Source organism: Falco punctatus, assembly GCF_963210335.1.
Source record: "Falco punctatus genome assembly, chromosome: 3".
Taxonomy (NCBI): Eukaryota; Metazoa; Chordata; class Aves; order Falconiformes; family Falconidae; genus Falco; species Falco punctatus.
Genome location: NC_137582.1, coordinates 101,362,124 through 101,388,759, shown reverse-complemented (window position 1 = coordinate 101,388,759; position 26,636 = coordinate 101,362,124). Strand labels below are relative to the sequence as shown.

Sequence of the window (26,636 nt, the reverse complement as noted above, 5' to 3'; positions counted from 1 at the left end):
CCTGACCTCATACTAGAAGAGGCAGAAGAGGGGATGGACTGCTAAGGAGCAGTATAGAGACATTGCCTGGGCATGCAGGGGTGGAGTTGGGCAATCCAAAGCTTGGTGAGAAATGGAAACTGATGCATGTGATTGGGAATAACCAACATGGATTTACTACGGGCAAATCCTACTTAACCAGCCTCTTTGCCTCTGTGATAAAGTAACTGGCTCTGTGGATGAAGGGACAGCAGTTATTGTCATTGATCTTGCTTTTAGTGTAGACTTCCATTTTTGTAGGAGAAATTCGAAGAGTGGTAGATATGGGGATGGAGATATTTTTAAAGAAGGTAGGGACTGGATTTGTGGGCTACAAGGTAGATGAAAAACAACCTGGTTGGGTGAAATTAAAAGGTCAATTGTCTGAAATTTAACTGGCACCTATTTATGGATGGTGGTCCTCAGAGTTTGATAGTGAGTCTGATACTTTTTAATATGTTCATCAGTGACATGGATGATGGCATGGGATGCAGCCTTATCGAGGGCCAGTAGTAAAGCCAAACTCATTTATCAGCTGATATGCAAGGGCTGCCTTCCAAAGCAATCTCAAGAGCTTGAAGGAACAGGCTGATGAAGCTCAACAAAGAGAAATTTGAAGCTGGACGCCTGGAACACAGTAACTGTGTCTTGGTATGGTCTTGGCTATTGTAGGCTAGGGATCAACTGCAGAAAGGGCCATGTGGCTCCTGTGGCTAGCAAGCTGGCAACGAGCCGGCACTGTGCCCGTTTGGTGATGAGGTGGACAGTGCAGGCTGGGCTGGTAAAAGCACAGCCAGCACATCAAGGGAACTGGTTATCTTCCAGCCAGCACATCAAGGGAACTGGTTATCTTCCTTGGCACCTCTGGGGCTGCATCTAGGATATGTTGTCCAGTTTTGAGTCCTTCCCAGTACAAGAGAGAGATTTACAAACAGGAGAGAGTCCAGCACAGCAACATACTAAAAAGTTTTGGGGTCTAGAGCTGATGACACAAGGAAAAGCTTGGGGAACTGCGTCTATTTTATCTTGACAGCTGAGCACGCGAAGGCAGATCATACTGCTCTCCAGCTGCAGAGGCAGCAACAGAGAAGGCAGAGCCAGGCTTCCCTCTGTGGTGCACAGAAAAAGGATGAGGCAATGGTCAAAAGTTGCAGCAAGGAAAATTCTAATCAGACATAAGAAAAATATTTTCAACAGTGAGAACTGTAAGCACTTTCCTGTCCAGAAAGGGTGGGGAATCTTTGTCTTTGATGATATTTAAAACTAAACCAGAAAGGGCCTCAAAAAACTCACTTTTACTTTGAAGTCAGTGCAGCAGAGCGCTGCCCTAGGTGATCTCTGGAGCAGTAGTCTTCAAAGTGGAGTGTGCCCAGCCCAGGCTGTGCAAGACTATCCATTGGGATGCAGGAAAAAAACATTAGAACTTCAGTAGCACACGTATATAATGTATAAATAAATAAATAAACATGTACTGGAGATTCATGATCAAAAAGTTTTCACTGATAAAGCTGTGCAATCAAAACAGTTTGGAGACCACTGCTTTTGAGGTCTCTTGTAGCATAATTTTTCCGTGATTCTATATTTGTCCATCTTTGATTATTTCAGTCCTATAGACAACTTTTTTTAGTAAGCTTTGGGGTTTTGTGCTAACTACTGCGTTGATGATTTTTTTCACTTTATTTGTATTGGGTAAAAGAATACTAGACATCTTTACGTTTTGCTTGTGTTCTGCTTTTAAAAAATGTCTGAGGGGGAAGTAGAAGAATTATGACCTTATACTTTCTGTATCAATTTCTGCCGCCTGTGTTACTAATCTGTACATTAACAAAAGCCACATACAAACCTGCTGCTTAGCCATTTTGAAGAATGGCACCATACCATCTGAAAAAAATCTGGATCTCTCAATTTCATTTTAGGCTGCTGTTTCTCTGAAGGATCATTCTCAGTGATTTATTCACTTTAATGGGAAGGAGTGTTGCTCAGCTATTTTATAGATGTTGTTCTTGAAGACAAGTGAATCAGGTGATTGAAAGAGGCAAGAGCATGACTGTCCTGGTCCCTGATGTAAGGAATGCTACAGCTGTATCTTTTCACAGCAAATACCTGCCCCAGCCTCAGAGACTTCTGTGCTAAACACTGTTGGGCTCGTCAGCCCTGTTAATTGCAGTTGTCCTCATGAGGTGTTGTGGTAATTAGGATGCGTTGGGTTGTACTGATAGTACTGACATTGGGAAAGAACATGCCACCTGTCATCTTCATATTTGTTTCTTATGACATCCTGAAGTATATTCTGCCCTGGTCTTGACAGTGTACTAATCAAATTAAGAAATGATTAGCCTGTTTATTGGCCTCTGAAGGTGTGTAAAGAATTCCGCTGGGTCGCATAAAGTATTTGACAGTGTAAATTGGGTTGTCAGGTCTTATTTTTTAGGTCGACTGCAATTCATATGAAATCCAAGTGCCCTGGAGATGGCTGCCTGATTTCTCCATGAGATCCCACAGCGCAGGCAACAGCTCTGCCCATTCTGCCCTGTGTCTCACCAGTTTGCCTCAGCCAGAGGATGGTGGCCATCCCTAGGGAGGCAATAACAGTTAACGCTCCACTACCACTTCTGCACTTGGCAGTGGTAGCTGCAGTTGCTGATACAGTTGCCTGTGAGCATCAGTTGTGCTGGCAAATTTGCAACGCTAGGAACTTGCTTGATGCCTCTAAGCTCATGTACCAAGGCCCATTCATCGTCCTCAAATGGAAATATTTTTCAGTTCAGTTGTTACCAACTGATTTTTCAGTTGCTACCAACCTGGACAAGGAACTGGAAGCAAGTGTGTTTGAGCGGGGAAGAAAAAAATTAAAAATCAGTGATGCGCGATATTAATAATCTGATGTTCATATTTTCAGAAAAGCAAGACAAACCCCCGACATTTATTGCAACACAAGCCATGGTTTATTTATCATTTTAAGACTTCATGTATAGTTTCCTAGGTAATCTGGCAAGAAGCCAGGTCCTTCTGAGTACCACTGAGTACTTTTTATTCCCAGATAACTGAGCTTGTTCAGACCTTGGAAGCATTTATTTAGCATTTTACACGTTCAGGTTCTTATTAATGACCATTTTAAATAGTTTTAAATTCTGTGATGCAAAGCTTTATAGCTTTTTCTTATCTGAACTGCAGTTTCTGTTTTTTCTAGAAATATGGAAAAGGACAGCCAGCCAGGGCTTGACAATCTTGCATAATGCATAAATATTTACATGCCAGCTTTCACTAGAATGCTGACACTTCTGATATGCTATCATTTCCATCAGGCACATAAATGAGGTGGTGAAGATAGAGCTTAGTCTTTCCTCTTTTTATGCACCTTCTCTGTCTTGCCATTTGAAGTACATGGTTGAACAAATGCCAGATTAGCCATTAACTAAACTTAGTGTACTGGCTAGACACCTGCTTATGTCCTGTTCTGTAAAATGCTGTCTGCCAGCTGAGAACACATTAAAAGAAGAGGATTTGCTTTACTCCAGACTAGCTGACAGTTGTACTTGAACATCAAGAAGGAAAAATCAGTGTTTTGCCTAAAACCAAACCAGATCCTTCTGTTCTATATTCTGTACTAAGACTGCAGCTTCCAAATGCGAAATGGGTAATTCTTCTTTTGACATGCAGACTTCAGGTTTGTTGTTTACATCACTCTGCCAGCATCCATGGGAACTGGTGACAGACTATGAAAACAATTGTGCAAATAGCAAGGGAACAAAGTGGTTTTAGTGCAGTTCTTAGTTTCACTGAGGCAGCAAAACAATAGTTTTTTTTTAATTTGAGATGATAATTGTGTTACTTTGAGTTTATTTGTGATAATACAAATCTATTCAAAGTAACTTTCTGAGAGAGAAAATTTTCTAACTTGTAAAGCTTTCAGAACAAACTATTACATTTCCTTTAATTTTATGTAAGTTGTGAAATACAAAAGCGGCCGGTGGTAGTAATAGTATTGAAATAACAAGGTTGCGTTGGTTTATCCATTTCCATAAACACGTTTGTTCATCTCCCATATGAAGCCTTTGGGAGGTGGGGTAAGTATGAGAGTTATGAGATAAGAAGTTGTCCATTGCATGACCCCTACAAGGATTTCAGATGTTGTTGTGCCAGCCTGCTTCACCATGGGGTGTATGATACTGGCTATTAAAGATTTGAGTGTATATAAAGAATGGTGTAGAATTAATCTGGTGGGTTTTTTTATTCCCCCTCCAGATTCATCATCCCCATCTCCTTCTCTCTTTCTGTGTTTATTTGTAAAAATCATTGGATGATAAATTTGTCTAACAGGCACTGATTTGGAGTTTTTTTGTAGATGTTGACACTCTTGGTTCTTTCACTAGCCATTTGCTTTCCATTATTACAGACATGTCCACTGATTAATGCAGTCCTGCTGCCACTCATTATTCCCCATTTCCTGGGCTGTAATGTGATGTGAGGTCATGTAGCTCCCCTAGGTGCTCTCTCTGTAGCTGGAGTGTATCATCAGTAGCAGAAAATTTGCACCTTTCATTTGCAGTTTTCATTATGGTGTATACATTTTGCCTTAGAGACCCAAGATTCACCTCAGTGAACAGAATAAAATGTTTATCTTCCCTATTGCTAAAGGCAAGTTGTTAAAGTGTGCATTGATTCAACATTAAAACAGGCTGACTGCTCGAAGAGATATTCCTTGATTAAAAAGGCTAGAACTTTTCATGAGGAAACATTTTGTACTACATCAATAAAGATTTCAAAATGGCATTTGGAAAGAATACATGCAGAACTTTTTATGTTCAAATTTTGCTACAAATGGTACAGCTGTAATTTAAGCCTTCTGGATTTTGAGTGCTGCCAAGCCAGCAGATAAGGTTTTTCCTTGTGTGTTCTTCTTTCAGCTCCACTGATAGACACTGAATTTTTTTCATTGCCTGCGTGAGATAGGGAAACTTGCTCTGGTTGGTTCCTTGTGGCTCAGAATGAGAAGACAGATCTTCCCTCAGTTTCTTCGTTGGATGACTGTGAATTCCGAAGCTATGGCAGCAAGGTCTGACCTTTCCTTTAGCAGCTTGCATGGCCAGCCATTGGAGGGCTTTGCTCCTCCCGAGCAAAGCCTGCCGGTGCGCTGCTGTTGTAAAACTAGTGTTGTACTGCGTCGAAAACAGCTTCCTCTCTGTGTGCCTGTCTTGAAAAAACATAGCAATCCTAGAGCAGACAATTTCTTAGTTTGCTTAACTTTTAGGGCATGCTTCATTCATCATAGAAGAGTCCATTTTTTTGTATATTTTTGTATATTTTTGGAAAAAAAAGGTCTGGTTTTTTGCAGCCTCAATAGGGCTTTTAAAATGCTTCTCATTGTCTACAAGGATGCTCAACAGACCATACTGGATTGGAGGGTGTGAAGTTTAAGCAAATTTTACTGTATGCATGGAAGATGTTACAGAAAAACTAGGCGTGATTGTCAGTGAAATAGATGTAGAAAAATATTGTTGACTTAGGTGCATCTCAGAGAAGTAAACATCTGATCAGATGTCTTCTTCTCTGCCATGGCCATGCTTCCAGTTATCACACAATGAGACTGAGGAATGGCCTTTGAAAAGCTGTTTTTCTATGCTTCAAGTTACATGGTTTCCATTCCTTCCAGTTAGACTTCTGGGTGCTACGATCTTCTGAAAAATTAGACTCTGTAGATTCAGGTGCTGCATTTGTTGTAAAATAATTGAATAATTACCAGCAAAGCATCCAACTCATAAAATGGTTGGATCATTAAATGTTGTGGTGATAAAGAGTTTTTTGCCTTCAGGAACAACAGCACATTTACCATGTGGGAAGTGCAAGACTGATGAACCCTTAACCCATTTACTTGCTTTTTAAGAGCCTGAGTTTTGTAAATGATGTGGAAGAGGGCTGCTGTCACTTAGCAACCCTATCTTGTTTGGGAACAAAATGTTTTGCTGTTGGAATCCGTGCAGTGCTGCTACAAAGCATTCCTGCCTGGTAGGAGCCGGGGCAGCTCTGTTCTGGAGAGGTTTGGTGCAATACAAGTTGAGTGTTCCTGATGCTGCATGTGTGAGATGTATTCATGCCGGTGTTTGAGACAATTGAGATTTTTGTTGTCTACCTCATTGTTTGTCTGTTGTGACCATTAGCCAAGTAAACATTTCCAAATGGCTTCAATAAAGCAAAATTATGTTTTATGTTAATGGCACAAAATAATTTCCGCCCGCCTTAAATGATGTGTGATACTGCACTTTTCAATATTCTAGTATCAGTCATGTAAAAACCTTCTGAGAGGTTACATTAGCATCCCTAGAGGAAAAGAAACCAAATGCTTCCATGTCGGAAGATTTCCTGACTTATTGCTTTTGAATGATGATGGCATTTGGTAATGTAGCTCTTAATGAATGATAGCGTGATGAGTGTAATTAGAATACATCTTTCTTTTTTAAACACTCTGTTTTTGCTGAGATTAAAAATACCATCAAGAAATCATACTTCTTGAATGCAAAATGAAATTCACTCTGTTCCTCATCAACCTGCTAGTGTGTCAGGAAGTTTCCAGAAGGCAAGCTGGGTCCATGTTTCCAGCATGAAGTTGGGAATGACTTCGGTTGTTCTACATAGAATCACAGAACAGTTTGGGTTGGAAGGGACCTTTGAGACCATCTAGTCCCAAACCCCCTGCCATGGGCAGGGACACCTTCCACTAGACCTGGTTGCTCCAAGCCCCATCCAGCCTGGCCTTGAACATACCTTTGGTTGAACATGCCTTTCCATATACATATACAAGTCTTTTGTCAGTAAGTCTTTTTATTGCTAGTCTGCGACAAGCAAAGAATTATGCTGACATTCATGGTTTGAAAACTGGCTATTTTAACCACTGTACATTCAACTAGGAAACCGCAAAAGCATCATCTTCATGTCAAATAGGCAGCCAGTAATACAAGAAAGAAGGTTACTTCCTATTTTCTTGCAACCACACAAAAGGCCAAAATGACAAACCGTATTACGAGTAGTTCTGATGACAGGAGTAATGAGGATAATCCATCACAGTCACTAGGAAAGTCCCCTGTCCTAGAAGCTGCTAACTTGTCTGTGAAAATTACTTCAAGCAATAAGAATAAAATCACCTGATGCTTCTCCAGTCCTGAATTTATTGCTGTCAGGTTCAAGTGGTGCTGTTGGTTTTTGTGATGTGGACACAGGACTAAAGTAACACAGGAACACTTATTCTGTAGTTCATTACAGTATACGTGTTTAATTACCCTGGGCTACAACTGGCTGGGTGCTTCCAACATGAATTTTGGAAGTGCCCCTTGTTCTCTGTTACGATCCTGGAATCTCTCATGTTGACATGTCGATATTGGCCTTTGATGCTCATGTCCATTCAGGTCTGTTACAAAGTGGTGACAGACCTGTCGCTCAGGGCTGGAGATACAGCTGGTTCTTTGGATTTGAGACACCCTGAGCTTTTCCAGGATTCCCAAATGTAGTGTACCTGTACGACGCTGTGAGCCAGCGTGCTGGCTGAAAGCTGAACTGACTTCTTGGGTGCAGAGGGGAGCAGCAGAGTCCCACCTCTGTCCTGGCTATCAGCCCATGCGTTCTACATTGGGAGCTCTTACCGGGGATATTCTGGCTATTTAAAAGATGAGTGACGAAAGGCTAAACACTAAGATGTGAAAGGTCACTGCCTTTCCTGAAGTACACAAGATTATTGCTGACCTCTAGAAATGAGTCTGATAATTTCTGCAAGGACATGTAGGTCTGAATCAGCGCACACCTGTTTTGCTTTCCATACACTCATTCTGATTTATTCTGACTGAGAGAAGACAGCTTGCAGGAACTTTGGTGTATACATTTTGTACAGTTGTAGGTGGGGGGATGGCTGGAGTGTATCAAATTCAATGGAAAGGTTCCCATTGACTCCAGGGAGCTTTAAATTATGCCCTGACCCCGCAAGCACTTTGATGTAGGCTTTAGCTCACTGGTTCAAGTTCACTGACATCACTGGAGCTGTTCAAGAAGGTGAAGTTAAGCATGTACAACATCTACAGGCTTTGGACCATAAAAAACTCTGGTTTTCTCCTTTTTTTCTGTTTTCCTCCCTGCATGTACATATACACATAGATGTTTTTCCCTCGACGTGAAAAACCTAACTTTTGCTGAGTATATGTCTTTCTCGGTGAAGAAGGTGTAGTTAAAACAGAGGATGCTAATTTATGCATAGCTAGTAGATCAATTAGATCTCAGCAGAAAGCATCACACTCTCTGTGTAAGGAGCAGTGTGTGATGTGCTGGGTGGTTTTGGTGTTCAGTCCCCTCCCTGCAGCGCAGCCCACAGGGTCTGCTGTGCCCCGTGAAACATGCCGGCCATTCCGCAGCCCATGGCCCCGCCAGTTGTCGGGACCGTCCACATTCCAGGTGCCTTTGGAAGGTCTTTTCCTCTGGATCAGTGTTGGGTTTAACTTGTTTAAAATGTCCATTCTAATGTAGTGCAGCTTGAAAACAGATTAAATGAAGACGACATTTTGCTTTCCAATTATTAGGTGTAAACATGACTTTTTATTTTTGTCTGTAGTAATAGCTGTTGTTGTAATATGCTCAGCTATCTTGAAATTTTCAGTTACTATAAAAAAATTACACTTACACTGACGGGGTTTGTTTTACTGATCTGGTTTTGTACTATTATTTTTCAGGCAATTTAGCTTGACTGGTCCACTTAAATTAGTTGAAATCTGAATGTTATTTCATGCCAGTTCCCTGTGAGCTTCCATTGAGTTTCTGGGTACGGTTCAGTAACACCGTGTTTATTTTCTGTGTTACTCAGCTTTAACTCTTAAAAAATTTGCATCCACAACCCATTTTAGACAGATAAGGGCTAATGAGTCTAGCTAGTAGCACCTTAAAGAAATTACTGCCTCTCAAACATCCACTGTGTTTCTGTGCCAAAGACTGCTTCCACAGCAATGACACCAATAGAAGCATATGCGTTATGATACATAGGTTTACACCATGGAGTAAAGTCTACATACCTTCTTCTGCAGTCCAAAATGAGCCACCCCACTAAAGCAGTTCAGGCAAGGGCAGATAGTTCCCTTCTGATCCTACCCACCATCAGGCAGTTGTTACAAAAAGCAGGAAAAAATAATATTTTGGATGGCTGCAAGAGTTAACTGAGAAAGCCTGGTTTGCTTTTCTTCTCCTCCTCCCCTCTCTTCATTTGGTGGTGTAATGTTGTGTCAAGCAGGTGTCATTAAGCAACAGCAAAACAGCTCGCTGTTAGTGAGGTGTCTGGTGCGTTTAATTTGTCTCACCCTCCCCTGTTTCTGGTCAGAATCCAGAGCTGCTAATTTCCTTAGAAGACTGAAAACAAATTAGTAGGTGACATGCGTAAGACTAGCAGGCAACTTCTGAGAATTTATGGATTTTTGCTATCTTTGCATGCTGGAGGTTACCGAAGCTGTCTCAGGTTTGCTTTGGATGGTGCCGTCTTTGAAGGTGCCTGCAAAGACTTGGCTTGTTTAATTTTTATTTTAGTGGTAATAAGGCTGGTTTGATGTTACTAGATGAAAGTCAGTCAGGAAAACTTGAATAAAAACCAAATAGAGGCTACTAAAAAATTACTTATGGAGCCATTAGTTATCTGGTCAGGTAACCATGTAATATTTCTAGTTATTTGTCATTCTATGGATTATTACAACACAGTCACTTGTCCTTTTTGAAGCTGTGTCAATGCAGTATTGTGCACTGGCGTAATAAAGTTGTCTTATCTTGCTACTTAAATATCAAAACAAAAGCGAGGTGTTTCATCAGGAGGCTTCAGTTATTGACATTGCTGGTGTTGAAGGCTTTTACTGGTGTTGAAGGTGATGAGACAATTCTTTTGAAATGTTAGTATTAGTGAGGGAAACATACAGGTCTGTAGCATGTAGCTGCACATAAAGGAGCTGCTAATGATAGTAAGATTGCAAATACTTTTGATACAGAGAGAAACTGTTGCTCTCAGCTTGTTTGCATTAGATTTAGAGTCTGATGAGCTTGTGTGGGAGGCATACATCCTGTCACTCCCATGGGCTTTTTTTTTTTCTCTTTATTTTCATTCAGACCTTAGCACAAGTATACAAGTCATCTTGGCAGGGGGGGCATTGGTCCACTGAACAGTCAGGTGGATCTTCAAAGGTGAAACTGGAAGACAAATGACAAAGCTTAGAGAGCATGTGCATCGGTCTTCCAGGTTGTCATGAAAGGATGCTGCTAGCAGCTATAACTACAGTGAGTTTTGCTTACTCCTCTCCAATGTGGGGCAAGATCCTTTTCCTCCTGTCTGCTGGTCCGCCTCTGTGTAGGAAAAATTAATTGCTAAATGTCAAACAAATCCTAATTGTGCCACCTTACACAGGGGTCTTTGGGAAGGGGGACGATGTTATGGAAGTGACCAGTAGGTCTACCTCATCTTTCTTGCTGCTTTTCTGTGGATGCAAAGGCAGCTGCACAGCAGGACCAACTGGCATGGCATGGCTGGTCCATAGGTAAAATGCTTCTTGGGGAACAGCTTGTGGGTTGGTGACGTATGGTATTTTGTTGGGACAGGATTTTATAGACAAGTACATACGAAATGTTAGAATGTCGGAGAACCTGGAACTGCTGCAACAGTATAGCTGTTGCTGTATTAATTACATCTAGCTCATTCCGGTTGTTTTGGGTATGGTCAAATGAATTAACCCAGTGTAATACATTCAAATCTCACCAACATATTTTTAATGTAGAATAAAAGTGCATTACGGGGTATTAGTACAAGAGGAGTGTTTTCTGTCCGTGTAGACAAATCTCAAATTGGCATACTTACTGCCCAGTGATGATGTAATTGTGATTTTGATGTCTGTCACGTTTCAGAATTGCGTGGAGCATTCTGATTAAAAATGCCTCATAATGCTGCTGCTTTTCCTTTCACCAGAGGCCAGCAGAAACCGTAGATGAAGAAGAAAATGCAGAAGAGGAAAACGACAGGGGAGAGGAGGCATATAAAGGAGAGGAAGAATATCCAGTAGTGAATGGAAAGGAAAGTGGGGAAACTGTTACAGGAAGAAGTGAAGTAGAAGAAAACAAGAAGAAACTGAATGAGAGTTATGAAGATGAAGCAGAAGAAACAGAGAATGTTGTTGAAGCAGAGGAAGAAGAACTTATCCATTTAAATGACAAGAAAAATGAAGAAAATGGTGAGGGAATGGAGCACCTCAACTACCAAGGTGATCTTCAGCCTGAAGCAGAAATAAAAGAAGAGGATTCTAACAGTCGGAAACAGGTGAGTGTTCATTCTTTCAGTTTGTTCTTCTTAAGCTATAGTTCCTCATTCATCTCAGCCTTACGCTTCTCAGCTAGTCCCTAAGTAGCTCACTCCTGATAAGGTCCTGAGAGCATTTACAAGAACGTCAGTTTGTGGAAAAGCTGTTTTCCATCTGTACAGATCAGTTAGATCAGTAATTACACTATGCCCTCCAACTGAGAAAGCAGATGTTTCTCGCTATTTGATGGATCTGCATTTCCTGCTTTCCTGAGTATCATAGAATCATGGGATGGTTTGCGTTGGAAGGGACCTTAAAGATCATCTATTTATGAACCCCCTGCCCTGGGCAGGACACCTTCCACCAGACCAGGTTGCTCCAAGCCCCATCCCACCTGGCCTGGGACACTGCCAGGGATGGGGCATCCACAGCTGCTCTGGGCAGCCTGTGCTGGTGCCTCACCACCCTGTAGTAAAGAATTCCTTCCTTGTGTCTAATCTAAACCTGCCCTCTTTCAGTTTGATGTCTTTCTCCCTTGTCCTATCCCTACAGGCCCTTGCAAAAGGTCCCTCTCCGGCTTTCATTTCATTATGCTGAATTTCATTTCCGTATGCTGAATTTTGAAAAAAAAATAAAATACAAAAAATTCTTGCAATTTCCAGAAAAGCATAATCATTGTATATTTTTGCATTACCTTGTCCTTTAGGACAAAGCAAAAGGGTGTGTTCATGAAACCACAGTGCCTCACTAGTTTGATGTGTTGACTTTCATGGAAGTTGCATTTCACAAAGGGCTCTTGCCATGTCTTTGTGGGACTTTCATCTCCTTTTCTTAGAAATTGGAAAAGACAGTGGAAATGGATAAGATCCCCAACGCATGGTGCTTAAATTAACCAGTTTAAAAGCAAATATCCTATTAATTTAGGAGACATGGTAACGTGCTGTTAGCTTAGTTGGAGGCATGCAGGCCAGAAAGATAAAGGGGACTACACTGACTGTTCAGGTGAACTGACCAGAGAACAGAATGTGGGAAACAAAATGTTTGTTTAATGGGGAGAATCCAGATCTCGGAAGAGTGGGGCTCTTAAGCATCAGAGGTAGGACACCTTGCTGCGTGTTGCCTGCCTGCAGGCTGCTGGAGAAAAGTCTCTGTTCTGTTTCCACTGATGCTGGGAACGGTTTCTTGCATCTTACAACTTGGCTTTCTCCTCTTTTTTTTTCAGTTAAGAGAGCTGAGTAATGTGACGTTTTCTTGGGTCTTGAATTTATTCTATGCTGGATATATTGATTTTTAAAATTTATTTTTAGAAAAGCTGAAGTTATTTATGGAAGTGGAGAAAGTGAGTGAGCGTTCACTTTAAATGAATGTGGGTTGTGGGTGGGTGGATGTTTGATGAAAGAACTGGGGGGAACCTCTGATCTGTGTACTTTGTCCTCTGGAAGGTGTATAAGTATAAGGTAAATAACAATGTTAATGTGATCACTCACAGAAAACATTTTTTCATGTGAAGAATACCTTGTGGAAGTTTTAGTATGAAGTGCTAACATTGTATTGAATTGAAGTGAAATCTTTGTTACCCAAACCAGTCAACAGTACCTATCCTTTTTCTCTAGGTGGATTCCCGTCCTGAAAAAACATCCACAAATCCAAGGGTGACTATCACCAGCCCACAGGAAAGTGAAAAAAATGATCAGAGTAGTGACTATGCTGCAGTCGCATAGATAGAACAAATGTAGTGAGCAGAAAATGAAATATTATAATACTTTAAATATAAAGCGTGTTATTTTTTGTGATTGATAATTTACAATGGGAAGGTAGGTTGAGTACCCACATACTGAGTCTTGAGATGATAATGGCATATGGACTGATATAGAAAAGAAACATTAATAGTTTTCAGAGGAACAGAGAATTATTTTTACAAGGTAAGATTTTACAAAGTAATATTTTCCAGTAGAATTTGAGGGCGGAAATACAAGAGTACTGTATAATAGCACTAGAAATGAACGAGCTATTCTGTGGTATAAGGTGGTTAGCAGAATAACCACAAAAATTACATTATTCCAGAAAAAGGTAAAAAACCCCCACCCAAATTCAATGTCAGAACTTCCTTGCAGATTTGTTCAGAAAAGAAAAAATGTTTTACTTTTAATGAGGATATATGTAATTTTTCCTTTAATATTCCACATGATATATATGATTTCCAGACATAACATTAAGATATAATTAAAATATGTTCCTCACTTAATGGACTTATGACCACAAAAAATGGTGCACTATAATGAGGTGTCACTCTTAATGTTACTAAATAGTGGATTTTCAATATATTAATTAGAATGGTTAGTTTGTACATTCACAAGTAGCACTTACCGGGCACTATGAAGGTGTGTAGGCAGCCTGCAATCCTGCAGCTTGGTACCATTTCCAGCAGGGAGCTGTGCTGATTGTCCTGCACCGATTCCCCAAGCAGTGGATTGTTATCAGAGTGGAGAAAAGATAATGGACGATTATGCAGCAGATGAGTTTCAAAAGTTGACTTTGGATAGATTTGTGGTTCAGTCTATGTGAAATCTAATTTATTAATGAAAAAAAGTGAATAGGCCTAGATTCAGACTGAAATTGCCATGAAACCATTGCTGTCAATGGAGCCATTTTAATAAGAAACACATTAGGATGAGCCTACCAGTTTTCTGTAAAAGTCAGCAACAAACGCTGCATTTATGAACCCTTTGCGTAGCTGTAATGGCTGGAAGAGTGTCACCATCTCTTTGAGCAAGCTGGCTCCTAGTAGGCTGTGCATTGGTATATAAGGCATTGATCCACAGTGTTAGTTCTCTTAATGACACCAACTCCATTGCTCTTATTGTTATATATCCCTGTTAGTAATGCGAATAATTTGTTGTTCATAGTAATACATCCCTGAGCATCATGTCTTTAATTATACAAAAGAAATAGTGTGTTTCTTTATCATTAATGCTGGAAAATTATTACTATGAGAAACTAAATGTCATTTTCATTGATTTCATGCCATTAAGACAAAAATTACATTTATGAACAAATTGAACTTGAAAGACTGTTTGAGGAATGTGAAGAACCACTTGTCATGACTGAAACTCATGCAAACATCTTCACTTTTTCTACTATTAAATACATTTTCCGATGGAGTAGCAATACATAGAGATCCTTCAGCGTGTTTCTGAGCATTGGCACTGTAAGTATAAACCCCAGAATGTTAAAAGCTGTATGAACAGGATTAGAACAGTTTGCCCTGCAGCATCTCTGAATTGTCTGAGTTGTGTCCTCTGTTGGACTGTCTGACAAAGAGCTGAGGGATTATTACATTTGTGATCTGTTCAAAATAAGCTCCTAACTTAGCCAAGCTCTTTAGCAAGTATGTGTGCTTCCTTTATTTGATACAGCAATTAAGCCTATGCTCAAATATCTTTGATTTCACTGAGATTTAAGAAAATATTTAAAGTTAAGCAGAAGTAAAAAAAAAAACCAACCAGCCCTCCACCCCAGCCCACAAAAAACCCCACAGCAGAATGAATAAAATAACTACGTGCTGGTGAGGAAGACCAGCACACAGAAATCCTCTAGGTACTTTTAGAGTTAATCCTGCACTGGAATAATACCTGCAGCAGCATCAAAAGCCTCGAACAATGCTTAACCAGCCAGAGGAGGCAGCTCTGTCTCCTGGGGCACTCAGGGGAATTTACCTGCAGACCCCGCTGTGCAAAGCTGGCCAAGGGAAATGCTAAGGCTGCGTCTCTGCTCCCCCAAAGCTGGGTAGCTCGTACACTCACCGGTAAGGGTGGGTTTAAACACCTTGCTGGATCAAAACAAATTATGTTAATCTGGCGTCGACATTACTGGGAGTGGGCTCTTCACTGGAAGGTGATAGTGTACCAAAGAGAGGGCTCTGCCTGCTGGCATCTTAGTGCAGATTAAGACTGAACAACCTCTGAGATGTCCTTTGTCCTCAAAAGTGTGAGGTTGAATCGATATCCAAAAATATCTGATGGAGATAGTTAATGTGGAGAACCTCTGCCTCAAAACGTTGTACCTAGAAATGAAATTTAGAAGAAAATGAAGGATTTGTGCCGTGATATTTTTCTCCTTTTGGTTTCTATTTATATAGCTTCTGTCCACCTACGGTTTCTGTTGTTTCTTCCCTTTTCCCGAAACGTTCGGTGTCTTCCATGCTTAAAAGACTTACAGGTATCAATAAGAGTACTTTAAAAGTTTAAACTAAATTCTAGGGAAGTTTAATATGATCGTTTTCTTTCATGGGAACATGAAACCCGTCTGAGTGCTATTCAGTTTTTAAAATGCTCTGTTTTCTTGTAAGAAAGACAGGATATGTTTCTTCAGAATGGCAAATCAGCCTTTTTGGAAATAGAGATATAACCATTTTATCATTCACCTTACAACATGGACAGCATGGCTTTTGTATCAGGTTCTTTTATATAGAGAAATTAGTTTATGCGTAACAAATAATTCTGATGTTAAAGTAGAAATTAAACAAGAAACATACGGGTGGTCTCACTAATAGTTTTTCTGTCTGGGTTTGCTGTGTGTGATGGCTTAACTCTGTTTTATATGAGAAATACATTATTTCCTTAAGCTTATGTAATGTTATTTTATTAAGCTTATATGCAACAGTTCTGAGGCTTTTATTAAGACTTGTTTGCTTGTTTTGGTTTTGTTTTTAAAAACAATTTGCTATTAAAGTAAACTATCATACAGGTATCCCTGTGTTTTGTCTCTTATCAAGGCCTGTTTGATGTTAAGTCTATTTTTGGGTGACTGGCTTTATAAACCTGGTGATTTTGCAGCTGATAGGTTTCTCCCATAACTAGGACTTAAAAAAAAAATATTATTTTTTTCCTCTGACAATTTAGCTGTTACATAGTTATAAACCATAAGAATAACAGCACAGTTAAACTGGCCACTGGTTTTCACTGTCATCATTCAGGTTAGGGCTGGGTTATCGGTGTGCATGTACTGTTCAACCGATACTCAGCAAACAACATGAGTTTTATCTGTTCACTTGCAATACTTGAGAAAACTCCCCAAACTTCTAGATGTCTCCCTGCTGAAATTCCTTATTTCAGCAAAGCATTAAGGCATATGCTTAAATCCCATAGGACTGCAGTTTTCATTAAATTTTGTCTAATGCTTTGATGCTTGGACATATCAGAGCCAAAATAAAGTTAGTTTCCAGAAATAAATGGGTGAAAATAAGGTAAATATAATCCCTGCTCCCTCCCATCTAAAGTAAAGCAAAATAAACCTGCTTGCAGAAGAAAATCATAGGAAGTATTCCGATTACTTGAAAATACAGGGAAAGGATTGTTGCTTGGATATTTTGACTGATTATCCCAAAGGTACATTAAATAACCATAAGACAATAAATATGAGTGCAAAATGAAGTATCTTGAGGAAGGGGGAATTTGTTAAGTAGAAGCAGTCAGAATGATTTAATGGGATGCAGCTCAAGGATGTGTTGTTTTGGGTGGCTGATAGCCTTCCATCTAAGTTTTAAACAAAAGAAGAGCTTTTGACGTGGCGATAGACAGTAAAGCCATCTGCTGTCTTTATGTTATTGTGCATGTGCATATTTGTAGTGTTAACGTACGGGCACGTGTGTGAGCGCTGTAACTGAATGCCTTTGCTGTGTGTTCACACATACTGCACGTGTAAATAGTGTGCATTTATAATAATGTTAGTGATGGTAAAAGATAGTATTGATTGTAGCTGAAATTTGCTATAATTATATAAGAAAATAGAGCTAAATCTAGTAATAACTTACCTCATAAAAACAGTGACACATCTTTTTAAGTTACGTGTGTACTTTGGTGCTTCGCTGGGCCAAGCCCAGAACGCTTGAAGCCCCAAGGTAAAATGGAAATAGCAGCTTCAAACCGATGGGGAGCTACACGGGTCACAGAGATGCGGACAGGATTTGGAAAATTCAAGAAAGTACAAGTCTTTCCTGCAACACGTGACACCAAAACTTTCAAAGGCCTTTAGTACTGGCTACAGTGCAGGGAACATCAGATTTAAGCAGAGGCGCGTTTTGAAAAAGTAGGCAGGCTTCCAACAACCTGTGTGGCTGCTAGGAATGCCTTTAAACGTTGATATTTTTTCTGCAGTCACCTACAGCTGTGATGATACTTAGCGCTAATATTTGTGATTTTATAAATGAATCCTTAATTCAGTGGTGCTTTTCCTTGTCCTTCCACTGTCCTCAGTGGGACCAAAATGTAATTCAAAATATGGGTTCTGTTAGTTGAGACATCTACTCTCTAATCTAAAAATGTTTCAAAAATCTCATTTGGTATAAACTAGAAGGAATCTAATGCTCTATAAAATGATTCACGGTTCTGTGTGTCAAGAACATGTAGATTGATAATTATGGTTAATTGATTTTCAAAGGCACGGGGTTCATGCATACTGTTTATACTGTGGACTCTCTGCTCAGCATCCATGCGTTTCAGTGCAAACTCAGGCTCAGGTCTCTCTTCTGTAAGAACAGTTTGCCCCGACCCCAGCCCTCGTGCTGGCACCCACACATGGGTGCAGCAGGTGAAGTCAAGCTCCTAATCCATGCTCCCTCTGTAGAATCATTTTGGAAGGCATTTGCTTTTTCAATACTCTAAAATAAAACATGAAAAACTTTAGTCCAAGGCTAAATCCCAATCCTGAGCACCCCAAGTTACAGCCTCAACACCGGTGACTTCCAGGAGAGGGGTCCTGCCCTGCTCCAGGCTTCCAGGTGTGCAAGGAAGCTCCAGCCAGGTCCCCAAACCACCGCACTCGGCACGTTTGGCCTTGGCGTTGTACCGGCTCCGGTCCTTGGGGTCTTCAGGTTGGGACTGGTGAAAAACTGCCCTCCAGAGGGTGGTACCACGGATCTGAGGTCCCGGCTGAGTCACCGTTAGTGAAAGGCAGCTTAAGAATGAGCCTGAAATGGGATGATGTGGAAGGATAATGTCCATTTGGCATCCGCTTCAAAATCCTCCCCCTTCCTCTCCTCCTCCTCCTCGGGAGCTGACTTTCACAGGCAGGAGGGACGTTGGCTGGCACTTGCAGAAGGCAGTAATAGCACGCCATGAAGCATTAACATAGTACCAAAGCACTGCTGACCCTGTAACAACTCCAGTGGCGTGAGATGAGTGGTGGGCTGTGTCCTCCCTCTTCAGCACCCCCAGACTTCCCCATCTGGTCAGAGGAGAAGAAAAGGAATGCGGTGAGTTATTCTGTAGCTGCCCTTGGCACGAGGTTAAGCATTTTTTATTTTTTTTTTAAACAACCATGAAATGAACTATAGCTTGCAGAGGTGGTATGTAGATTGAGCCCCGTACCACGAAGTGGAGGATGCTTTCGGTAACACCAGGCAGTGTGCGGAGCCGCGTGCTCTTCTGCACTGTGGTGCCTGGGGCTGGGCCTTGTCCTCTCCTTCCCCCTGTCCCCAGAGGAACGGCGGGTGCGTGCGGGCTCCTGCGGGCCGCAGGGGAGAGTTTGGCACAGAAGGGGAGGAAAGTGGATAAAGGGAAAGGTGCTGACACACCGAGGAGGGCCCCAGCACCACCAGCACAAACTTTTCTACAGCCACTGCCTTGGCCTTCGGCTGTCGGGGCTGTGGGGGCAGGAGAGGCATCCCTGGCCGCGTGCAGGGCGCTCAGCACCAGCATTACAGGTAACCTGGTGCTTGCGTGGGCAGCTGGCAATCAGAGCAGCTTTTGCCTCGAAAACTAAACTGCTCCAAGCCTCACCATTCGGAGGAAAAATCACATTTTCCCCATAGTGGGAGACTGTGTGGAGATGTTGAACAGAAGGTTTATAAGAAGAGTCTAAGGGCAACTACAGTTCCTAAGACTCGCTGCATTGCTTTCCAGCCCTGCCAGTTTAGGGCATTCCTTCCCTCTTCTTTCTCATCCTAGCTGTATCAGAAATGAACAAAAAAACAGTCTGGATTTTCAGCTTTCAAATGCACAAACATTCAAGTTTCCTCCTCCTTCAAAAAACTGTTCAACTCTGCCCAAGGAAAAAGCATTACTAGGAGCGCATATTGCAAATCCAATGCATCGTCTGATAGGAAAGATCCTGTCAAGATGCTGGAAAAAACCAAGATTATATAATTTATTTTTAAGCAATTTTTTTTTTTAAAGAGATCATTAAAGAAATTAGTCATTAAGAAAACTGCTTCTGACCCCTTTTCTCCTGTAGCTGAGCAGGACCTGCTGGCACTGTGACTGCATGCTGGTGACCGACCCAGCTGCTTCCCAGGTGGATGGGATGTGCAGACTCCGGCTCCCGGGGCCGGGGGGTCAGGTTTGGCTCTGGCAGTGTGGCCAGTACCACTGGCTGCAGCCCACCCAGCTTCTCCCCCTTCCCTTCAGGGAGAAGCAGCCTCCTGCACCCTGCAGAGCTCAGCCACAGCCCCCACACAGCTGCACCGGCTGGTTGTGCCCCTTACCCCCACCTCGGTCACCTCCCCCGTGCAGCTGAACTGTGTGAGTGATGCTCAGCACCCCCTTTGTCACAGCTGCAGCCTGGGAACAGGCTGGTGGGAGTGTGGGGCTCCTGCTTGAGGGGCTATGCTCAGCCAGCTCTAGCAGGGGAAGTACCCCAGCCTTCAGCTGAAACAGTTTCATGGAAGAACCAGCTGAATGTCATAAAAGCACGGATCTGGGAACTGGGAGATCTCCAAGTCAGTGCTAGAGGTAGAAGGGAACAACTATTTAATTAGCAAGTGCTTGGGGGGTAAGTGCTGTGCCTTTGCACTTGGATGGGTGACTAGATGCTCCTGCTTTTCAGGGAAGAAAATACCTTCAGACCTCAGTGACATGTAGATCTTTTGGCTTGTCTTGGTTGGGAAAGCCTTCTGGTTTGACTAGAGATTTGAGTGGTTGGAACCCCTCTGCCTCGGTGATGAAGCAGTGGTGTCAGAGGTGAGTAGTTGTGCTGCTGCTGCGTGTCGCACACCTGGCTTGGTGTCCTCATGCAGACGCTGCCCTTGTTTCCTCTGCTGCCACGGGTCACGGTTTCACTGCTGCACATCATCTCTGCAGCCTCCTGTTTCCCTGCTGCATTTGCCTCTTCCAGTTCGGTTGTGAGAAAAGACATTTCTAGAAAGAATGCCTGTGCTCTGTGTTATTTCCCCCTTGGAAGTCGTTGGTGCAAGGCTGGGGTCCTCAGAGGCAGCCTGGGTGTTACACCTTCCCCTGCCACTCTCACTGCTCCCACTGCCACCTCAGGGTTGGCACCAAGCAGGAATTAACTCGGTAAGCTGAAGGCTAAGATTTTAAATCCACTGTCTAAAAGCAGTCTCCTTCTGCAGAGGGGAGGATGAAGGCTCTTCCTCCTTTTCATGCAACACAAGGCCTAGGTCAAGATGACCGAAGGGTGCATCTTGCTCTCTGACTGCCTGTGCCTGTGGTTTATCCTGGGATGAGGAAGGTGGGGCCACCAAACCTCCTGGGTTCTTCTGGCTGGGGATCTCACCCTCAGGCACAGCGATGCTTACAGATGGCCCGTCTGTGTGACAGCGGGCAGCCGTCTGCTGCGGCGGCATCGTGCCCGCTGCGGGGATTAGAGCCTTTCCCTGGCAGAGCCTTCTCAAGTGCAAGTTCCTGTGGGCCAACTGAAACAGAGGGGTTTTGCATAAAAGGAGCAGTTTTGGTTTGTTGTTTTTTTTTCATTTTTGGAGGGAGGGGTGCATAACTCATCCCAAAGACCTTGACACTGGTGTCGGGCTTGCTTTATTTACTAATACCTGCCTGCTGCAGCTCTGCAGGGAGAGCCACGCTGCGGAGGGCCCTTGGGCTTTGTGGCATGGGGTGGGCAGGAGCCTGGCTGGTGCACAAGGGGAGGTTGCAGTGTGCTGGCTGACCCGGCAGTGTTTGTCCCTGCTCACAAGTACCTGCTTCTCTGGAAGCCTGTTGCTTCCACCAGTGAGTGAAAAGGAGCTGAAAGGAGCGATGCACGTGTCGGGCACTCAGCAGCCTGTGTGTCTCTGGGTACCCTGCTCCAGCCACCCGCAGCTCGTTTCCCCAGTGCTCCCAGGAGATCTGCCCCCTTCACAGCTTGCCCCTGCTTACAAGCAACGGGCATATATATAGCATAAATATTTTTATATTTGTTACATAAATATATATATTTACATAATATAATATTTTTATATAGAGCAAATATAGTATAAAAATGCTACATTAATTCCCCTGCATGTGGGGTGCGGGTTGCAGTCTGACACCTCTGCTATGCGCTTTGCTGCACGTGTGCCCGAGCTCGGGTGTGCCACGAGCAGGAGACATGGCCAGTGGCCTCCCAGCGGAGCAGGGCGGGGGGAGCTTTGGTACGCACTTTGGGGCTCTTCTACAGCAACATCTGGGTGCTCCCCAGCTGAGTGTTTCGGAGGTGAGGATTCGGTGGACTGGTCTACGCCACTCTTGTGGAGTGGTTTGGGAAGTGCCTCCTGCACGCCTGCCTGCTGGGGGCTGCTGGCAACCCCTGGGACAGGAGCTGGCAGCGTGCTGGGGAGGGGGCAGAGCCTTCCCAACAGGGATGCTGTGGGTGCGTCTGCAGAGAGAAAATAACCTGGCTGTCTGCTCTGGAGCCACTTCTGAGCTGAGCCCTTTGGCTTGGGCCGTTGGTTCAGGCAGGTGAGCTTCTGCGTGATGTGGAGGATGCTTTCATGACCTACCTGGGGTAAGCGTGTGTGGCACCCAGAGAAAGAGCAGCTTGGGTCAGAGGGCAGTGCTGGGGCAACCCCTGCTGCTGGAGGGACGTGGCAGGGCAGAGGACCCTCAGAATGTTCCAGGTCAGGGCAAAGATTCGACGGCAGCTTGTGTAGACATATGGTTAAATGCAAAACACGTTTAAAGCAACTACCTCAACCTATTGCTTTCCACAGTTGCCTGGGGGCCAGCTCAGGCCAGCTGCAGTCTTTTCTCTTGGGATTTTGAGCTGGTTACGTGCAATTGTTACCAAAATATTGGTCAGAGAAACTTCCTAAGACTTGTGAAATTTAGAAGGCAGGCAGCTTTTATTATGGAGCTGGGAGCACGGGGGATATCTCCTCTTAATGTGTACACCTTGTTCTTGAATACATGTCCCTTATATTCTGTATAATCATACATATGCATTGCATTTCCCCCAAATCCCACACATATTCCATTCTCTTCCTGGAATTCATTTACATGAGTCCCTCCTCCTTTTGTGCATGCATCATTTCTTCTGAATTGAGTCGAAGGGCTGCCTTTGTGACCACCGGCCCAAATTAATTTCTAAATACTTCATGACCTGGTCATCTTAGTCCTTTTTATAATGTTTTCTTGGCAAAACCTGCTAGGTTTCCATGAGGTTCAATCACTTCTTTCCTTTCATCCTAGAAGTTCCTTTCAAGTTAGATCATAAATCTTGTCCATACAATACCAGGTTTTCTCGATCGCAATCTTAATAATTATACTAATGCAAGGACTTCTCAATTACAATCTAATAATTATGCTAAGGTTATACATTAAACTTCTGGTATCTATCACAGTCATCTTTCAATGGGTGTTTGTCCCAAGGGCCCCAGCTCCTACCACAGCCCAAGTCACAAGTCCCCCAGGAGATGGTGGTGTCTGATGCTGGGAAATCAGAGACCTCCGCTCGGGGCATGCAGAGGAAGTTCATGTGTTTGAAAAATGCTGGAGCTGCCCCTGCCCTCAAAGCTGAGCTATGGCAGAAAGAAGCTGGCACTGGCTCCTGTGGCTGTCCTGGATCTCAGTGGTGGCCCCTGCTTTGCCCCGGTGGGGTGCCTGGCCCATCAGCTCCGTCCCCGTGGTGTTGCAAGGGCAGGGGCTGGTGAGCCCCCCTGGCTGTGGCTGCAGCGAGCCCGGGAGCCGGCCAGCCTGGGGGTGGCGAGGAGCAGGGGGCTCGGGTGCACGCTCCTTGGAGGCAGTGGCAGTGCTCGGCAGCCTTCGGAGTGAGGGGGTTTGTCTTGGCACACACCCGCTCCAGTTTCACGAGAAATGCCTCTGCAAGGGGTCAGCTGAGAGCTGAACCCAGCCTGAGCAACAGCTATCAGAAAATATTTCATCATCGTAGTATAATATAGGAAAAAATGCATCTTCTCACCGGAGACAATGCACTGGACCAACAATAAGGTCCTTGTGCTTGTCTAGCCATCTCTGGTGGACAGAATACTGATGCTAAAAGTTGATTTCTGTTGGTTTGTTTTTTTTTCTAAATGTCTGCTTCCATAAAGATTTTAGCCACTATTTGTGTTGTTCTGGCCACAGGTTTTAGACCCACAGCCAGTTTTTCTGTACTTTCAATTTCCACTGACCGTCTCTTCTAACGTTCAATGACAGATGGCCAGTACTGATGCTTGAAATGCTGCGTTTCACCCTGGGAATTCCTTCCCACTCACCTTCTTGCCTCATCCATCCCCCTCCTGCCTGTGCTGCAGCCCTCCCTCCCTGGGTGGGAGGCATGTTTTGCATCCCTCGAGGCGCCTGGGGCAGGGGTCCCTCTTGCCTCCCTCATCCCTGCTGCCCTCCCGAAAATAGGCACGGAGGCTTGGGAAGGAAATGTCAGGGCTCCACATTCCTGAAGGAGACGGGGAGAGAAAGGGCAGCAGATGCTCAAGTCATTAGGTAGAGCAGGCACAGGGAAATGAGGATATTCCAGAAAGTTCTCTCACAGATGTATCCTCTCAGCCTCAGCCTGGGGGTGCCTTTGTGAGCAGCGTTTAAAAATTATCTATTTGCAAAAGCCCATGAATGGCAAGTTGTGGAATAAGTGGGCTTTTGAAAAACAGCTGCAAATGATTAGACAAAACAATAAAAGAAGTTACTTGATGCTGTCTCTTCCGTTGGCAGGGCTGTTAGAAGTATTTGCCTGACCTACCGTTAATCCGCAGAGATTATTTTCATACCAATCCCTCCGTAAATTATCTGACAGCAGAACTGAGCTTTGCCCCGCTCCACGTACACAGGCGAAGTGACGCAGGAGAGGTGCCCAGTGTGATCTCCCACGCCACCAGATAAGAGCTGAAAAAAAATCGGGGTGTGGATGGATTGTTTGCCCAGAGATGAGACGGCTCCAGAAGGAAATAGATATTGGAAATAGGAGGAGACTACAGGGGTCTCCCCATTTGCAACGATGTTCCTCAGGGGCAAAGTGTGCCATGGGGGTGACCTGGCCGAACTGAGCTGTTGTTTCTGTAGGAGGTGTGTGGGCATTAACCCCCAGTGCCGGCTGGAAGGGAATGCTCCCTAGGGATGCTGCTCTCTCCGCTGTGGGAGCCGCAGGATGAGGAGGGAGCAAGGCTGTGCCCCCAAAGGCTGCTCAGGGAGCATCACGCTGTCTCGCTGCGCTGACGTGTGGAGCTGAGGGCAGCCTGCTGCGTGATGGCAGGGTGATGGTCAGCACTGAGGGAGCCAAAGCGCTAATTCCTTTATTTAACCAAAATTTTTCTATTAGCCCTTCGATGGAAAACTGCTGGTAAAGTGCCTCCAGCGAAGGTCCTTGCAGTCTTTTGATGTCTCCCTTGGATTTCACGCCCTCGAGGGCTAACAGCCTCCCCGGTGCGCAGGTTCTGCTGCTGCTCCCCCCACCCAAGCCCCTCTCTGCTGGTCGCTGCTGGGGATGCCGCAGTGCCTCCCCTCTGCTGCCACCACTCTCATGGAGGGCGGTTTGCTTGTGCTTGCACATGATTTAAAAAAAAAATAAATCTTGTACTTGGAAGCGGCAGGCTGGGGCTGTAGTAGAGGCTGAAATTAAATCTGCCTACAGGCAGCCCGGGAGGAGGGGACGTTTCCGTGTCTCTGCCTTTGCTTGCGGTTCCCTGTGCACTGGGGACAAATGGGGAATGAAGGGCTCAAGGCAGCCGGGAGCGGGGAGGAGAGAACAGATGCTGAAGAGAAAAGCATTTTCTGCGCAGTGCGGTAGGGGAAGCAGACCTAAGCTTCAGGAGAACATGTATTAATGAAAATGAAGTCAGTGATTACTACTCAGACTGAAAAATGTGACTTCTTTCACCACAACTGCAGAGAAAACGGTGTTGGGCTAAGAGGGGTTGTATTGTAATTTTAAGCCAAATGAGGCTAGGAGAGGAACAAGAAATCAGGTACCGTGGAGAAACTGAAAGAAGCTTCTTCAGCAAGGAGGACAGAGGGTTGGAAAAAAGAAGAGCTCGGCTGCTTAAGCCGTATTTTATTTGCATTAGGGTGTCCGTTAAAGTGCCCTTTGGAAAGGCGATGGCAGCCAGTGCTGGGAGGGGAAGCCCCAGGCAGTGCCGCTGTGGAGCCTGTGCTGTAATTTGGTGAAGATGGGAAAAGGGAAAATGATATATGGTGGGCAAACAGTATGTGCAGGGACAGAGCACCCCCAGCCTCACTGGGAAGTTCCCTGGGAGCTTGGCTGCCCCGCACTGCTCCCCAGCTGGAGGACATACCCTAGGCATTTTCCATGAGGGCAGCAAAAAACCCATCTCTGCTGCTGCTGCTTCAGTTCCTGCACCGAAGGACAGAGGTGTTAAAACATTACAAGGAGATGGATCTTGAGAATGTTTCTGGCATGTCATAACCTTTCCAGTATGTGGCTTCTTAATAGTAACAGAGTAATTTTCTGCTTAGTATTTCTACAAAAGCCCTGTGTGGCACTGATTCTCTGCTGTGAAGGATTGCAGCCTCCGGAGGTCTCAATTCTGGAAAAGCTCTAAGCAACTGCAACACGGGTTTAATGAGATGAAATGTGTGTGGCAACGCTAGCCGTGACAGCGTTACCGGCTTTGCTGCTGCTGATAAATCCCAAATGCATTTCTGAGCCCAGCAAGCTTCAGTAAGATCCTTGAGGGTTTTTCTTTTTCCCTGACACCTGGGTAATGCCATGCATGACTCATCCTCTCTCGTACTGTCAAAGCACGTTCAGTTCTGCAGGAGCGATGCGCAACGTGACCAAGCACCTGGTGCTGGGGTCAGCTGTCCTCTGGACAAAAATTTAGCAACCCTTATTTGCATGTGTGTCCCACGTGAGGTGTGTCTAAGGAGAACTGTACACCTGTATAGCTACTTCAGGCAAACAAGCCTGACCTCTGTGTGCTTTTCTAGCTGGAATTCCAGTCAAACTTCTAGTATGGCGTTCACCAAAGGTATTGGAGAGAAGGGACTTGGTAATCGCTACAAGAACCCTCGCTCTCATCTCCTTTGGTGAACTTCACTGTAAAACTTAAAATGTCATATTTCCTCCATGCACAATTTTTTAATTAAAACTCTCCATCGAAAAGGTCAGGAGAGCTTGACTCTCTGCTGCCCACATGCCGATAGCCTG

At 43.9% G+C, this 26,636-nt stretch overlaps 1 protein-coding gene across 2 annotated transcripts in view; it reads left to right on the top strand.

Annotated features, from left to right (window-relative positions):
• The window catches only part of DCDC2 (doublecortin domain containing 2), an 86,203-nt gene extending 61,680 nt beyond the window's left edge, over positions 1-24,523 (top strand). For both annotated transcript variants that reach the window (XM_080379487.1, XM_080379486.1), the window contains 2 exons: positions 10,985-11,332; positions 12,926-24,523. In XM_080379487.1, coding sequence (XP_080235613.1) covers positions 10,985-11,332; positions 12,926-13,033 — 456 coding nt within the window. In that variant the 3' untranslated portion in view covers positions 13,034-24,523. The remainder of the gene's footprint in view (positions 1-10,984; positions 11,333-12,925) is intronic.
• The last annotated feature ends 2,113 nt before the right edge of the window (positions 24,524-26,636 follow it).